Consider the following 16,563-nt stretch of genomic DNA (forward strand, 5'->3'; position numbering starts at 1 on the left):
CACATGTGTCCTTAAATCTGCTTCACCTTGTCTCTGAAGGTGCGAATCATGTTTGAGGTTCAGGACCTGAAGTACGCGACCCTGGCCACTGTGTCGCGCTGCGGCATGGTCTGGTTCAGCGAGGACGTGCTGAGCACGGACATGATCTTCAACAACTTCCTGGCCCGCTTGCGCAGCATCCCTCTGGATGAAGGGGAGGATGAGGCGCAGCGTCGGCGCAAGGGCAAAGAGGATGAGGGGGAGGAGGCTGCCTCCCCCATGCTGCAGGTAGGGGGCTGCACGCCCCAGCTCCACTCGGGCCGCAGGTTGGTTGGGGGTGGTGACCTCGGGGCACAGTGAGGTAGGTGGTCGCTCCCAGTGCTTCCACTCAAGCCAGGCACACTTATGCAGAATCAGGTCTGTCTTACACCAGCTTCTGAAGAAGCCCCTCTGTATCAGCTGCAAAAACTAAAAGATGTTTAGGGAGAAGCTAAAGACCCTTCAGTTTTCCTCTTTTCTCTGCACATTGTGGAAAGACTGCCCCTTTCCATGTCCAGTGGTGAAAACCACGTTTCCAGGAAGCAGGGCTTTGGGAACTGCTGGCGCCAAGGAATGCATGCTGGTCATGGGCATGTCCCCAAAGTCATGTGACCCTCTCCCAGGGCCCAGGTTACAGGTGAAACTCCCAGCGACTTGAGCTGGTGGCCAAGCTTCCTTCCCCCTCCTGCAGATCCAGAGGGACGCGGCGACCATCATGCAGCCTTACTTCACCTCCAACGGCCTGGTCACCAAGGCACTGGAGCACGCCTTCCAGCTCGAGCACATCATGGACCTGACCCGCCTACGCTGCCTGGGCTCGCTCTTCTCCATGCTGCACCAGGCCTGCCGCAACGTGGCGCAGTACAACGCCAACCACCCCGACTTCCCCATGCAGATCGAACAGCTGGAGCGCTACATCCAGGTGGGGGGCAGGTCACAATGGCTGGAGGGCCCCAGCCCAAAACATTGCCTCTCGGGTGCGTTGTTTCCAGGACAGGATCAGGCTTCCGTGAGGGCTGGGAAGTGTCTGCGCCGTGGTCCTAGGAGGTATCGCGGTTAACTGTGCTTGCAGCGCCTATCTTTCTGTGCTGTCATTAATGAAGGTTTAATTCTTTCCATAGCGATACCTGGTGTATGCCATTCTCTGGTCCTTGTCTGGAGACAGCCGACTGAAAATGAGAGCAGAGCTGGGTGAATACATCAGGAGAATCACAACCGTGCCCCTGCCCACGGCGCCCAACATACCCATCATTGATTATGAGGTAAGCGAAGGAGATTTCCCTGCATTCTTGCTGTGTGGGCTCAGTCCATCCCTGAACAGCCTGCATGGGTTTCATGTCACCTTGTCATGGCATACAAGCACTTTATCCTCTCAGTGTCACCAGGTACAAAGGAGTGCAGGTTAACATGGTCCTTTTTTCCTTTTTTTTTGGTACCAGGGATTGAACCCAGAGGCACTTAACCACTGAGCCACATTCCCAACCTTTTTCATTTTGAGACAGCGTCCCACTAAGTTACTTACTACCTTGCTGAGTTGCTGAGGCTGGCCTTGAACTTGTCCCTATTTTGAGCGTTCTGCTTTTGTAAAAGTGGGCAGTCTTATTGGGAAAAGGTATGCTGGCTGCGGAGTGACTTGCACCCCTGTCCCTGTACAGGTGTCCATCAGTGGAGAGTGGTCCCCATGGCAGGCTAAGGTGCCTCAGATCGAAGTGGAGACACACAAGGTGGCGGCCCCTGACGTCGTCGTGCCAACTCTGGACACTGTCCGTCATGAGGCCCTCCTCTACACTTGGCTGGCCGAACATAAGCCGCTGGTCCTTTGTGGCCCTCCCGGGTCTGGCAAGACCATGACACTCTTCAGTGCCCTCCGGGCCTTGCCTGACATGGAGGTATTACACCAGGAGGCGGGCAGCAAGAGTTGTAGGGGCTGGGATGTGGGCACGGTCACATGATCTCATTTGTCCTCCCTTCCAAAGGTTGTGGGCCTTAACTTCTCCAGCGCTACCACTCCAGAGCTCCTGCTGAAGACGTTCGACCACTACTGCGAGTACAGGCGCACACCCAATGGGGTCGTTCTGGCTCCTGTGCAGCTTGGAAAGTGGCTGGTACTGTTCTGTGACGAAATCAACTTGCCAGATATGGATAAATACGGGACACAGAGAGTCATATCCTTCATCAGACAGGTCTGTCCCCACCCATGGCCCCTCTTCCCCTCTGCATTTCTGCTTCACATGCTGCTCTGACATATTTCATGCCCTTTCCTCAGATGGTGGAGCATGGAGGCTTTTACCGCACCTCAGATCAAACATGGGTGAAGCTGGAGAGAATCCAGTTTGTGGGGGCTTGTAATCCACCCACCGACCCTGGAAGAAAGCCCCTCTCGCACAGGTAACACCACTCTGGCTGCTTGCACACCAGTTCCTGGAGGCCCATAAACGTGGCCCGACAAAACTTTGGCTTGGATTGTAAATGTGACAAGGTGGCTTGCCACAGGCTTCCTCTAGGTCTCTGGCTCTGTGCTGGAGCTGCTGGAGGCATGGTACAGAGGCAGTCACCAGGACTGGGCTACAGCTCGGTGGTGGGGCCCTTGCCTAGTGCATGCACAGCCTGGGTTCAGCCCCCAACACCCCACAAAAAACTACTTCCACCTGGGTGGTGACGAGCTGCCCTACACCATCTGTAGGACAAAGGCAAGGCTGAAATCAGCCTGAATTTTCCATCTTGGCTTGATTCTTTGTAAAGTCTTTTGTGCCAACCAGGGTGTGTTGGACCCCAACTTAAACAGCATGCGCCCTGCCACTCGAGCAGAGGTGCTGAGCCTCGCCTTCCCTGCGCAGGTTCTTACGGCACGTGCCTGTCGTGTATGTGGATTACCCGGGGCCTGCCTCCCTGACGCAGATCTATGGCACCTTCAACCGCGCCATGCTGAGGCTCATCCCTTCCCTGCGGACCTACGCGGAGCCACTCACTGCTGCCATGGTAGAGTTCTACACCATGTCCCAGGTAGGTGGAGTCTGCTCCTCAAGTCCTTCGTAGTTGAAGAACCTGGAACAACTGGGCTTTGTTCAGAGCTCTGGGTGAGCCAGCAGACCCTGTACAAGGTCAGGCGTCAAAACCATCCTACGCAGGTACTGAGGTGGCTGACGCATTCCTGCTTGGCCTGTTGTGAAAGTGGCTGTGCCAAGGTTTCTGGAAGGGTCTGTCCACTTTTAACCACACATTCACCAGATGCTCTTGACACGGACCACTACACTCGACACCAGCTGCACCTCCCCCTCTACTTCCCACTCTTGTCCACATTAAAAAATAGTTGTTGGGGCTGAGATTGTGGCTCAGTGGTAGAGCGCTCGCCTAATACGGGCGGGACCCAGGTTCGATCCTCAGCACCACATAAAAATAAAGGCATTATGTTGTGTCCATCTACACCTAAAAAATATATATATATTAAAAAAAAAAAAAAAATAGTCGTTGCTGGGAGCAGTGGTGGCGCACGCTAGTAATCCCAGAAGCTTAGGAGGCTGAGGCAGGAGGATAGTGAGTTCAAAGCAGTCTCAGCAAAAGTGAGGCACTAAGTGACTCAGTGAGACCCTGTCTCTAAATAAAATACAAAATGGGGCTGGGGATGTGGCTCAGTGGTTGAGTGCCCCTGAGTTTAATCCCCAGTACCAAAAAAAAAAAAAAAGTCAAGAAAAGGTCTTTGCCCCTTTAACAAGAGGTGGTTTTTATGGTCTGCATTTGCACCTCTGTTAAGCCTTCCCCGGCTGTCCTTTAACAAGTGGTGACCGGCCACATGGTTTCCGTTGGTGTGTCTGTCTTGCTCTTGGTGCCCTCTGGTTCTGGTTCTGCTTTTGGCAGTACAGGGGTTTCCACCAGGGGTGTCTTGTCACTAAGCTACGTCCCCTACCCTTGTTTTATTCTGGGACAGGGTCTTTCTTACGTTGCTGAGGCTGGCTTCCAGCTTGCAGTCCTCCTGCCTCAGCTCCCGAGGGGCTGGCTGCTGGGTGGGTGCCATGTGCGTAGCTCTTCCCTTTCCGGGACTGCAAGTATTTTTTTCCCAATATTTTGTTTTTTAAGTATTTTTACAAGAATTTCGTTGTTATTTATTTTTAAAGATTTAGATCTTTAAACATGTTTTAACATAAAGTGAGAAGCTTGACTCTACCTTTATTCTGATAGTGGCTTCAACTCACTGGGGTGAGTTGTAGTGCTGGGGATGGAACCCAGGATGTCACAGGTGTTGGTCAAGCATTCTGCCATGGAGCCACATCCCCTTCCCAGGTGTTCCAGCCTTAAGGTTGTTTACCAGCGCATCCTTAAGTATCCCAGGGTCTAGATCCTTTGTCTTTAATATAAAAATGTAGCCGCTTTTCCACGTCTTAAAATGCTTACATGCAACTTCCATTTCTCTCGTTCCCACAGGAGAGATTCACTCAGGATACACAACCCCACTATATCTATTCACCCCGTGAAATGACCAGGTGGGTCAGAGGTATCTTTGAAGCACTGCGGCCCCTGGAGACGCTGCCTGTTGAAGGCCTCATCCGGATTTGGGCCCATGAAGCCCTCCGTCTCTTCCAGGATAGGTAAGGGAAGCCAAGGCTCCTGTTGGTTCCGTTCTCCACTGCTTGGAGTTCTTGTGACCCTGCTTTTTTTTTTCTTTTTGCGGTGCTGGGGATTGAACCCAGGGCCTTGTGCATTCGAGGCAAACACTCCACCAGCTGAGCTATATCCCCAGCCCAAGCATTTATTTTTAGCAAGCTTAAAACCAGGTTTGAGGCAGGAACAGTTACATGCACCAGGAACAACGATGTGCACCTGCAGTCCCAGCTACTCAGGAGACTGAGGTGGAAGGGTTGCATGAGTCCGAGTTTGAGACGAGCCTGGGAAGCATAGGGAGAAACCTCTCCCTCATTTCTCATCTCAAAAAAAAAAATTATATTTTTGCATTCCCAAACCAGGATTTGTATATATTTTCATTTCTTAAACTACCCTGGAATTAAATGTTTTTAGAGGAATTTTTTTTAACGTAATGGTGGTGCCATAGTTCTGAGGGTTTTCATATTAATGTCAAAATCTGCCTGGTATAGAGGCACATGCCTGTAATTCCAGCTGATAGGGAGACTGAGGCAGGAGGATTGCAAGTTTGAGGCCAGCCTAGACAACGGGACTTATTTTTAAAATAAAAAGAGCTAAGGAGAGAGATCAGTGCCTGAGGCTCTGGGTTCCCCCAATACTGAGGGAACAAAAGGGGTGAGGAAGAAAGGAAGGGGAAAATTGAGCTTGTTTAAGCCGCCCTGAGTCCCAGAGTCCTGGGCTCCTCCCTGTGGTAACTGACCAGATGGTAAAGACTGCGCCGTGCCCCCCACACCTGGTATCTCTTGCTGGGGCCTCCAGCTGCTCCACCACATGCTGCTCTCCTACCCACAGGCTTGTGGAAGACGAGGAGCGGCGCTGGACTGATGAGAACATCGACATGGTTGCCCTGAAGCACTTTCCCAACATAGACAAGGAGAAAGCCATGAGCCGGCCCATCCTGTACAGCAACTGGCTGTCGAAGGTAACAGGCACTGTCTCACACGTACTTCCTTCCTCACCAGGCACAGGGATCCCTGCTACCCAGGAGGCCACAGCAGGAAGACCGCAAGTGCAGGGCCAGCCTGGGCAAGGTAGCAAGTCCCTATCCAGAACAGCAGTGCCAGGCTGGGGCTGGGGCTCAGTGGTAGAGCACTTGCCTAGCATGTCTGAGGCACTGAGTTCCATCCTCAGCACCGCAAATAAACAAACAAACATCCACTGACAACTAAAAATATATATATATATATTTTTTTTTTAAATAGCAGTGCCCACTCTGAGGTTGGCCCCCACTGCGTCCTGCCCCACAGTGGGCAGCAAGGAGCATCGGGTCTACTGCATACTGCCACAGAATCCCTCGCACCACCACGGTGCTTTCACTCTGCTCACACTGCTCGGGCAATTGTGAATGGCTGGTGTGAAAGACTCCATATGCTAATTGGAGTTGACATTTCCAGAGCAGCTATGAATTGTCTCTTTTCTCTAAAGAAGATTAACATAGCAAGCCCCTGTCTCCTGAAGACAACAGGCCCCTGAGGTCAGGGAAGGCGTGCTGGGTGGAGGCCTAACAAGCCAGAAACAGGGAGATCCGTCCGAGCAGGGTCCCTGGAGCTTCACATGATTCTAGACACCAGTCCTCATCCTTTTTCATTGATAGGAAACACTTCCTAGTGGCTTTTTTCTTCCTCTTTCTCTCAAGGTCTTTTGAAGAACATTCTTCAAGGTTTATAATTTCAACCCCTAATTTGTCTCTGATTGAGTTAGGGTGGGGCATGAGCTAGGGACCCATCTTCCGTCTTTCTCTTGTGGACAGCTGTTGTCCCAGACTGTTACTGCATACTCCTTGCTCTGCAGTGTCACCCATCTCAACAGTTTCCTTTGTGCAGGGGTCTGTTCTGAGGCTCCGTCCTCTTCCCCTGCTGTTTGTTTCTTTCTGTGCCAACACCACCTTGTCCTCAGGGTGGCAGTACGCCTATCAGAGAGGACAGGCACCCACACCTGCTGCTCCTCCAGGAGAACTTGGCCATTCTCAGCCCTTCCTCCTGCAAAGGAAACTTGGAATTAGCTTGTCCCAAAACCACCACCACCACCACTGAGATTCTGATAGGGATTATAGTGTCTATTTACCAATTTGCATGGAACCAGCATTTTTATAGTAGTGTTTTTCTCTCCCTGATCACAGTATATCTCTTAACATATTTCAGTCTTGACAACTTTCAATAAATTTTAGTTTTCTCTGCAGATTCAAAAATAAATACATCTAGCCAGGCACAATGGCACACACCTGTAATCCCAGCGGCCGGGGAAGCTGAGACAGGAGGATCGAGAGTTCAGAGCCATCCTCAGCAACAGTGAGGGACTAAGCAACTCAGAGAGACCCTGTCTCCAAATAAAATACAAAATAGGGCTTGGGGTGTGGCTCAGTGGTCAAGTGCCTCTGAGTTCAATCCCTGGTATGATCGATCGATAGATAGGTAGGTAAATCAATAATAGATTCAAAAAGCCAGGTACAGTGGTGTACATCTGTAATCCCAGCAATTCAGGAAACCAAGGCACAAGGATCACAAGTTTGAGGCCAGCCTGTACAACTTAGTGAGACCTTGTCTTCAAATAAACACTTAGAAAGGCTGGGAATATAGCTCAGTGCAGAGCACCCCTGGGTTCAATCCCCAGTATGATGGATAGATAGGTAGACAAGGAAAAAGGAAGAGATCTACTCAGAGTTTTGTTGCTGGGTTGTACAAATTATTATCTTTTGCAGCATGTTTTTCAAGTTTCTTCATAGTCAAGGAAATACAGTTGACTTTGTTTTAATAACTCAGATGATTTCCTCTAAATGATTTGTATGCTAACTTTTTTATAGGATTATATCCCAGTAGACCAAGAAGAATTAAGAGATTATGTCAAAGCTAGGCTGAAAGTCTTCTATGAAGAAGAACTTGACGTTCCTCTGGTCCTGTTCAATGAGGTGCTGGACCACGTGCTCAGGATTGACAGGTGGGTCTCTCGATGGTGCCTGCCGGCTCCTTGCCTCCGTTGCTCTTGACCCAGTGTGGCATTGTACCAGGCCTCGTGCTGTCCTCCCCCACCTCCACCTCAGTCCTTTCTGCCAAGCACCTTCCCCCCCTTGTCGTCTTTCCAAGTCCAGCTTACTTGTTCTAAACTATTGTTCTGTGTTTAATTGTTGTGGATTCGGGATTGAACCCAGGGCCCCATGCATGCTAGGCCAGCACTCTCCCACTGAGCTGCATCCCTGCCCTTTTGGTTTTATTTTGAAACAGGGTCTTGCTAAGTCGCCCAGCTGCCTTGAAGTTGTGATCAGCTGGACTCTAGGCATGCACCACCACACTCAGCTGTCCTTAATGTCTGTCCCCAGAGGGACTTCACTCTTCCCCCACCAGCACTGTAGGCTACCGTCAGTGAGAGCCCTGTCAGCCTCCTGCGGATTTGGGTTCACCTGCCAGGTCTTTTGAGAGTCTGGAGGACAGGACCACGTCTTACTGATCTTTCATCCCCACTGGACCTGGCCAAACACCATTGTTCCACAAATGTTTATTGTACACATTCAAGTGTAGACATTCCAAATACCATGGACACAATCCTAAAGAAGTGTGAGGACTGAGGAGGCTGGGGCTGGGGCTACATGTTAGAGCGCTTGCCTAGCACTTGTGAGGCACCAGGTTTGATCCTCATGTAAATAAATAAGTAAAGGCATTGTGTCCATCTGCAACTAAAATATATTTAAAAAAAAAAAAAAGAGGAATGAGGCATGGAAACCTAAAATTTATCAGCTCTGATAATGTTTCAGAATATTCCGTCAACCTCAAGGACACTTGCTTCTGATTGGTGTTAGTGGAGCAGGAAAAACTACCCTGTCTCGGTTCGTCGCCTGGATGAACGGCTTGAGTGTGTACCAGATCAAGGTGGGTCTGGATAGTAGCCTGTAATCCAGCAACGGATTCCTGATTCCTGGTAAAGCCCTGAGTTAGCTGGACCTAACTTGCCCACCGCTTCTGTAGGTCCATAGAAAGTACACGGGGGAAGATTTTGATGAAGATCTTCGCACAGTACTGAGACGTTCTGGCTGCAAAAATGAGAAGATCGCATTCATAATGGACGAATCCAATGTCTTAGATTCTGGATTCCTAGAGCGAATGAACACCCTTCTGGCCAATGGAGAGGTAAGAGTCATGAGCTGGGCCCCATTGCCCATTATTAGCTGGCACTGAGAGGCCAGCAAGTCAGTGCTGCGTTGCTCCCCAGGTCCCGGGTCTCTTTGAAGGAGACGAGTACGCCACTCTGATGACACAGTGCAAAGAGGGGGCCCAGAAGGAGGGCCTGATGCTGGATTCCCACGAGGAGCTCTACAAGTGGTTCACCAGCCAGGTCATCCGCAACCTGCATGTGGTGTTCACCATGAACCCGTCCTCTGAGGGGCTCAAGGACCGCGCAGCCACCTCGCCAGCCCTTTTCAACAGGTATGCTGGTCCTCTCCTGGGTCTGGGTCAGAATAGTTGGTATCCCTTCAAGGCAGACCTGCTCTTGGTGGCCGTTTGAGACAGGGGCACCTTTTCCAGGTGTGTGTTGAATTGGTTTGGTGACTGGTCCACTGAAGCACTGTACCAGGTTGGCAAGGAGTTCACAAGTAAAATGGACCTGGAGAAGCCCAACTACATTGTTCCAGATTACATGCCCGTGGTGTATGACAAGCTGCCCCAGCCCCCATCACATCGGGAAGCCATTGTAAACAGCTGTGTCTTCGTCCATCAGACTCTTCACCAGGTGGGTTCAGCAGAGATAAAAATGGGCCTTGTGACACTTCAGATTTGATACCATTCCGTCACTGCAGAAGAATTGTATCTTGCCTGACTTCTTACCTCTTTGATGGAATCTCATCCTTGTCACCAGGCTGGGAACTCTGAGCACCCTGACCTTTATAGCACCCATGGGCTCTCTCTAAACTACAACCATCTTCTCTGCCCTTGGGACACATGCATTCTCTTTTTGGGGGGGGCAAGGGGGGTACATGGGCTTGAACTCAGGGGCAGAGACAGGGACTTACTGAGTTGCCTAGCACCTCACTTTTGCTGAGGCTGGCTTTGAACTTTTGATCCTCCTGCCTCAGCCTCCCGTACGGCTGGGATCAAGGTGTACACCCTTGTGCCCGGTGGGGACACACACATTCTCTTTAAAAAGCAGAGAGTAAGGCTTTGCAGGCCCCCCAAGTTCCTGCGCAGCTGCTCGGTGCTGCTGCAGGAGCAGAGAGCCTACATGGACCACATGTGAACACAGGGCCGGGGCTGGACCAGTCTCCCTGCAGGGTCTGTCGGGCAGGCTTGGACCTGCTGGCCATTGTCTGCTGGCCACTGCACTAGGATCTCTGGAACAGACAAGTCCACACTAGTCCTTTCTGCCAGGAAAACCCACGTGGGCTTGTGAGTGTCCTGTCACCACTGTCTGCAGGCTCTCTGTGGCCTCCAGGGTGTTGTCTGGTGCAGGCTTCTCTCTGCTGCTGATTTCCACCATCCTGCTTCCAGCAGCTCCCTCCTAGTCAAAGACCAGAGCCTCGAATCACAGATGGCCACAACACCTGTCGACATGTCTCTCTGTTGAAAATAAGCAAGAAAGGCTGGGGGGCAGGCATGCTGGCGCTGACAGGATGATCCAGAGTATGGCGCCTGTTCATGGGGACGGCACCTCTGAAGTGGCACAATCACCACCCTTTTTTTTTTTTTTTTTTTTTTAAGAGAGAAAAAATGAATCTTTTGTGTAGATGGACACAACACAATGCCTTTATTTATTTATTTATTTTTTTTTTTTATGTGGTGCTGAGAATCGAATCCAGGTCCCGCCCGTGTTAGGCGAGCGCTCTACCGCTAAGCCACAATCCCAGCCCTCACCACCCTTTTTTAGAGAAGTTAAAGGCTTAAAGGTTTCGGGGGCTGCTGTCCCCACACCCCTACCCCTGATACTGGGGATCCATCCCAGGGGCACTTAACCTCTGAGCCACATCCCTAGACTTTTTTATTTTTGAGACAGGGTCTTGCTTAATTGCTTAGAGCCTCATTAAGTTGCTAAGGCTGGCTTTGAACTTGCAATTCTCCTGCCTCAGCCTCCCAAGTCACTGGGATTATAGGTGTGTGCCACCTCACCTGGCTCTTAGGGTGCTTCCTGAGAGCGTGTAAGTGACTGAAGCCAGCTGGAGTATTCTGACCCCTGAGGACTCATTCATCCCACTGCGTCATGCTGTGGTCTGTCCAAGTGGAACAGTTAGCAGTTTCTGAGGTTGAATCCCAGAGAGCATCCTGAAGAGTGAAAAGGTTTAACTTATCTTCTGAAAGGCTAACGCTCGGCTGGCAAAGCGGGGAGGCAGGACAATGGCCATCACGCCTCGCCACTACCTGGACTTCATCAACCACTATGCCAACCTGTTCCACGAGAAGCGTAGCGAGCTGGAGGAGCAGCAGATGCACTTGAACGTTGGGCTCAGAAAAATCAAAGAAACCGTTGATCAGGTACGGCAAGGCACATGCCTCACTCCTGCGAGCAGCTACAGCAAGGCCCGGCAGGGTGACTGGTGCGTGTGCCCGTTTCCCAGCATGGGTTTTGCTCTTTAGGTAGAAGAACTGCGCCGGGACTTGAGGATAAAGAGCCAGGAGCTAGAGGTGAAGAACGCAGCAGCCAACGACAAGCTGAAAAAGATGGTGAAAGACCAGCAGGAGGCTGAAAAGAAAAAGGTGCTTCCTGTTCCAGGAGCAGATGTGGCACTGGGCCTGTGCAGCCTAGTGGGGAAGCAGGGGTGGTTTGGGTGGGCTGTAGGGTTTGAGGGTGGTGTGAGCTGCTGACCAGGAGGCACTCAGCGGGGGTCCAAGGCTCACCCTGTGCCTGAGCTATCTTTTCTTTCTAGGTCATGAGCCAGGAGATTCAGGAGCAGCTGCACAAGCAGCAGGAAGTAATCGCAGACAAGCAAATGAGTGTCAAGGAGGATCTCGATAAAGTGGAGCCTGCTGTCATCGAGGCCCAGAATGGTACGGGAGTGCAGTCGCAGCTGCGCTTTCCAAAAGGCTGCCGTCCCCCAGCCTCTCAGATGATGGTGACTTAGACCACACGTGGGCCTCCCTCGAGGTGCTGGTAGTGCACCCAAAGAATTGTTGGCAGATACCTGAGGCTTTTGTAAATCCTCAGGATGTCTCCATCTGTTTAAGTCAGCTTTTTCATTGCTGTGACTAAAAATCCCCACAAGAACAGTTTTAGAGGTCTCAACATTGGGGTTAGAGGTGAGGCAGAACATCATGGCTGAAGAGTGTGCTGGAGGGAAGCAGTTCACGTGATGGTCAGGAAGCAGAGAGAGGCACTCCACTCACCAGGTGTAAAATACATAGCCCAAAGCCGACCTCCTCCAGCCATACCTACCGCCCTCATTACCACTGGTTGATCCCCAGCAGGGGATTGATTCAGTGATTAGGTTAAGGCTCTCCTAACCCAATCATTTCTCCTCTGAACCTTCTTGTACTGCCTCACACATGAGCTTTTGGGGGCACCTCACATCCAAACCATAATACCATCTCTTACAGCAGAGTTCCCATGAAGCCAGTCTCTACTTACCATACGTAGTGAGACCCTTCCTGTAATAGGAATTTGGCAAAATAAGCTTAACATCACAATGTATTTTTAAAGATCTATTGATGCTTATGTAAATATGCTATTTGCCAACCCCTGGCTTGAATTTCATGAAAAAAGTACTAATAAGTGTTCAGTGTTGCCTGCTCTTAGCCAGTGGCCACTAGTTTCAGGATCTACAGCTCACAACTCACTCTGCCATCCTTACATGCCTGTGTAAGGAAGCCTGCAAATCTTTTTTGGTTTGTAGTTCACCCAGTAACTAACGGGGCCTTGCTGGGCGCAGCAGTGCACACTTGTAATCGCTGTGACTTGGGATGCTGAGGCACTGGATCTCGATAGTTCAAGCAATTTAGACCCTGTCTCAAAAAATAAAAAGGGCTGGGGACATGGCTCAGTGGTAGAGCACCCCTGGGTTCATTCCCAGGCGATACTGCATTCAACACCGTAACAGATTGAAAAGGTCTTTGTTGAAATTGTATAAAGTAACATACCATTACATTATTTTGGAGATAAAGAAATTAGAATTTGTAGGGCATTTTATTTTGTTTTGCTTTTTGGTGCTGGGGATCGAATCCATGGCTAGGCAAATTATCTGCCCTTAAGCCCCCCGCTCTGTTGTGAGGTATTTTTAAAGCAATATCTTGCTCTTCAGGGAGCGCTGGTGTAGACTGGGTACGTAAGGCCCCCTTAGTCATTTACAAGGTTAGCACCTCTGTTCAGAGGAGTAGAGACTAGAGACAGAGCCTTGCCCTGGGGACCCTGTGAGCAGGCGCCTGGCTGTGGTGGCTCACTCCTCCTTGCCTTGCCCTCTGTCCCTGCATCCTGCACACCTGCTGGGCCCAGCCGTGAAGTCCATCAAGAAACAGCACCTGGTGGAAGTACGCTCCATGGCCAACCCTCCTGCCGCTGTGAAGCTGGCACTGGAATCCATCTGCCTGCTGCTGGGCGAGAGCACCACTGACTGGAAGCAGATCCGCTCTATCATCATGCGTGAGAACTTCATTCCCACCATCGTCAACTTCTCGGCCGAGGAGATCAGGTGGGGCGTAGGAACTGGCTTGGCACTGGGAATGGAGGTGGTGTCTGAGCGTTGTTGGCGATGAGGTTTTCCTGAGGGATGGCATCACAGAAGGATTGTGCAGGTTACCCAACCCCTCAAGCGCCTCCCAAGGCTGTCCCCTCTGCAGAAGGCCGAGTTTCCACAGTGCTTTCCTCGCCTCTCCACCCTGCCGGCCAGCTCTCTTCCGCCAGGGATGAGCTCTGTAAGGATACGACCCTTTGCTCAAGTCAGAGCAAGGGCCCCATCCTGTTGTGGCAAAACTGGCCTGAGGGTCTCTCTCCTGTGGGACAAGGGGCAGGGACCAGAAGGTCCACGGCCCTCCATCAGCGTCCACTTTCCCGAGAAGCAGCTGTTGGTGTGGCTCCCCACTGCGTTCCCTGGGGAAGGGAGACAAGCACTGGCTCTGTCCTTCACTTTTCAGCTTCCTGAAAACACTTCACCTTTGTCCTCCCTGTGCTCAGAAATAAAATTCCCCTTTTGCAGTGATGCCATAAGGGAGAAGATGAAGAAAAACTACATGTCCAACCCTAGTTACAACTACGAGATTGTCAACCGGGCCTCCCTGGCGTGCGGCCCCATGGTGAAATGGGCGATTGCACAGGTAAGACCTGGCCCTGGCTCGTGGGAAAGGTGACTCTCCTCCTGCCTCTTCTGAATGACCGCTGTCAACTTGACTTTCCCAGCTGAACTATGCAGACATGTTGAAGAGGGTGGAGCCCCTGCGGAACGAGCTGCAGAAGCTGGAAGATGACGCCAAGGACAACCAGCAGAAGGCCAACGAGGTGGAGCAGATGATCCGGGACCTGGAGGCCAGCATCGCCCGCTACAAGGAGGAGTACGCGGTGCTCATCTCTGAGGCCCAAGCCATCAAGGCAGACCTGGCGGCTGTGGAAGCCAAGGTACGCCGGCGTGCTCAGCCTGCCTGCCGCCTTGCCTGCGGCTCCTGGAGGTGGTCTCGACCTGCTCCAGAAGCAGTGCTCGTGGCCACCCTCAGTGGAAGCCGAGATCCAGACGTTTCCTCAGCGCCCCAGGCCATCTGGATCTCGGCGAGTCAGCGCTTTAGGGTCTGGTGGTGTTAACCACGTAGTGCTAGGATAGAGGCCAGCTGGACAGTCCAGCCAGCGAGTCCTCCCCCGCTGCCTCCGCACACCTGTCTCCCTCTCCCTCCCCACCCCATCATCAAAGTAGGCTGCACATCTTCTGCCACGCTGCCTTCCTTTGGTCTCACCCAGCCCTTCCTCACCTCGGGCCCTTTCCTCCCACACCCAGCTCTGCACATGCACGTGTCCCCGGGCTGAGAGGGGATGCCCTGTCCTCCGCTCTCGTCCTGATGACATTCTGACACTTGTGTTGTCATCGCGCATAGGTGGCCCATGTACCAGAGCCGGTTTCCAGCCACCCAGAGCCCTGCACACGTGTGGGGTGTGGGTAAACTCGTTTGCGGCCCTCAAGGTGCAGCTGGAAGGCGCCTGCCTGAGCTGCGCCTCGCTCTCCCTCCTAGGTGAACCGGAGCACCGCTCTTCTGAAAAGTCTGTCTGCTGAACGTGAACGATGGGAAAAAACAAGTGAAACTTTCAAAAACCAGATGTCCACCATTGCCGGGGACTGCCTCCTGTCAGCTGCCTTTATTGCTTATGCAGGCTACTTTGACCAGCAGATGCGGCAGAACTTGTTCACCACCTGGTCCCATCACTTACAGCAAGCCAACATCCAGGTGGGTCCCGGGGCACTGCGAGCAGGTGTGGGCCAGACGGATGAGGAGCAGGCTTGGAGGGGCTTGAGAGCCCCACCTCACTGTAGCTGGGTGAGGGGGAGATAACCAGCCTCGCCTTTCAGTTCCGCACAGACATCGCGAGGACAGAGTATCTCTCCAATGCTGACGAGCGTCTTCGCTGGCAAGCCAGCTCGCTGCCTGCTGATGACCTGTGCACAGAAAATGCCATCATGCTAAAACGGTTCAACAGGTAAGTGCTCAGACACCAAGAGGCAGGGCAGGATGTGGGGAGGGCACGTTTCTGTTCCCAAAGCCCCTCTTCAGGAGGGAGGAGTAGGAAGTGTCACAGGCTGGCCCTCGTCGCTGGCAGCAGGGTGTGCACAGTTCCTTTTATTCTCACAGCATGATGATCTGAATTGTTCACAATGAATGTTTCCTGTAACCTTTTAAAATTCATTGGCAGTTGGGTGTTGGAGTGGACATTGACAGTCCTCTCTTAAAATACTGCAAGAACTTGAAATAGTTATCTAAATGGAAAATTGTTTCGTGTTTCCCTGTGGACGGCTGGGACAAAGCTGGGTGTGGTGATGCGTGCCTGTAATACCAGCTACTCAGGAGGCTGAGCTGGGAGGGTTGTGAGTTCGAGGCCAGCCTCAGCAACTTAGCAAAATCCTGTCTAAAAAGAAAAGAGAAAGAAAACCAGAGCAGAGGTGAAACATAACTGCAGGGGATGTGGGCCTGGTGCAGGAAGCCACAGGGAAGCCTCAGGACCAACTGCATCAAGTCCCCTCACCCTGAGAGTGAGTGAACTTCCAACCAGAACGAGTCCCCTGGCTTGAAAGACGTCCCAGACTTCTTCCTAACCCCATGTAAACATCTTCAAGCGTCTTCAAACCTCTGCTGAGCCCTTCCTGTGTGCCATTGTCCTGAGGACAAAAAACCATGTTGGCTCTGCCAGAGGCCATTTGGAATCGGCCTGCGGGCTGTGCTGCATGGCACCAGTCGGTCATATAGTCTGTGTGCGGGGCTGCCTTTGTCTACATGAGAAACCCCCCAGCCTTTGACCTGGAGTCCCGCCCCTGGGTGTCCTCAGCAGTTGCCTGGCACAAATGAAAATGCAAAGCCTGTAGGATACAGGTGCCAGCCAAAAGACTGGTGGGAGCTCGGTGTCCCCCAGGACACTCAACAGGTGACTGGACACCTGAGCCTGCCTGTGTAGTTGGAGTGGATCTGGTGACCAGGGGTTGGAAGGATCTTCAGCAGTGTCCAAATTCTGCACAAGCCAGGAGTCATTACCACCTGGTGTGTGGTCTGTTGGGGTCTCTGGCCAGCTGACCCTTGACTCCAGCCCCTCTGTGCCTTTGTTTCCTCCTAATGAGGTGGAGTTGGGGACAGTACTTGTCTTACAGTCTGGTTGTGAGTAATGGGATGGCATCTCACTTGACAGGGTGCTGCCCATGCAAACACTGAGAAGCCAGCTCTTTCCTCTGTAGTACAGGTTTCACACGTGCTAACCAGACTCGACTCCAGGGCCACTCCCCAGCCCTGGATGCTGGTCCCTCCTGTGCCGCTGGGG

The 16,563-nt window shown here is 51.9% G+C and overlaps 1 protein-coding gene across 2 annotated transcripts in view; it reads left to right on the forward strand.

Annotated features, from left to right (window-relative positions):
• The window catches only part of Dync1h1 (dynein cytoplasmic 1 heavy chain 1), a 64,759-nt gene that overhangs the window by 37,915 nt on the left and 10,281 nt on the right, over positions 1-16,563 (forward strand). For both annotated transcript variants that reach the window (XM_046453171.2, XM_046453172.2), the window contains exons 35-56: positions 40-267; positions 710-940; positions 1,140-1,280; positions 1,674-1,907; positions 1,995-2,201; positions 2,285-2,406; positions 2,856-3,021; positions 4,438-4,601; positions 5,446-5,575; positions 7,454-7,587; positions 8,399-8,513; positions 8,610-8,771; positions 8,854-9,068; positions 9,168-9,372; positions 10,932-11,105; positions 11,208-11,327; positions 11,498-11,618; positions 13,057-13,252; positions 13,757-13,874; positions 13,957-14,172; positions 14,775-14,987; positions 15,110-15,237. In XM_046453171.2, the coding sequence (XP_046309127.1) occupies positions 40-267; positions 710-940; positions 1,140-1,280; positions 1,674-1,907; positions 1,995-2,201; positions 2,285-2,406; positions 2,856-3,021; positions 4,438-4,601; positions 5,446-5,575; positions 7,454-7,587; positions 8,399-8,513; positions 8,610-8,771; positions 8,854-9,068; positions 9,168-9,372; positions 10,932-11,105; positions 11,208-11,327; positions 11,498-11,618; positions 13,057-13,252; positions 13,757-13,874; positions 13,957-14,172; positions 14,775-14,987; positions 15,110-15,237 (3,740 nt within the window). The remainder of the gene's footprint in view (positions 1-39; positions 268-709; positions 941-1,139; positions 1,281-1,673; positions 1,908-1,994; positions 2,202-2,284; positions 2,407-2,855; positions 3,022-4,437; positions 4,602-5,445; positions 5,576-7,453; positions 7,588-8,398; positions 8,514-8,609; positions 8,772-8,853; positions 9,069-9,167; positions 9,373-10,931; positions 11,106-11,207; positions 11,328-11,497; positions 11,619-13,056; positions 13,253-13,756; positions 13,875-13,956; positions 14,173-14,774; positions 14,988-15,109; positions 15,238-16,563) is intronic.

The sequence above is a fragment of the Marmota monax genome, unplaced genomic scaffold, assembly GCF_021218885.2.
Source record: "Marmota monax isolate L192 unplaced genomic scaffold, Marmota_monax_Labrador192_F-V1.1 WCK01_AAM20220418_F8-fsc00190, whole genome shotgun sequence".
In the NCBI taxonomy this organism is placed as follows: domain Eukaryota; kingdom Metazoa; phylum Chordata; class Mammalia; order Rodentia; family Sciuridae; genus Marmota; species Marmota monax.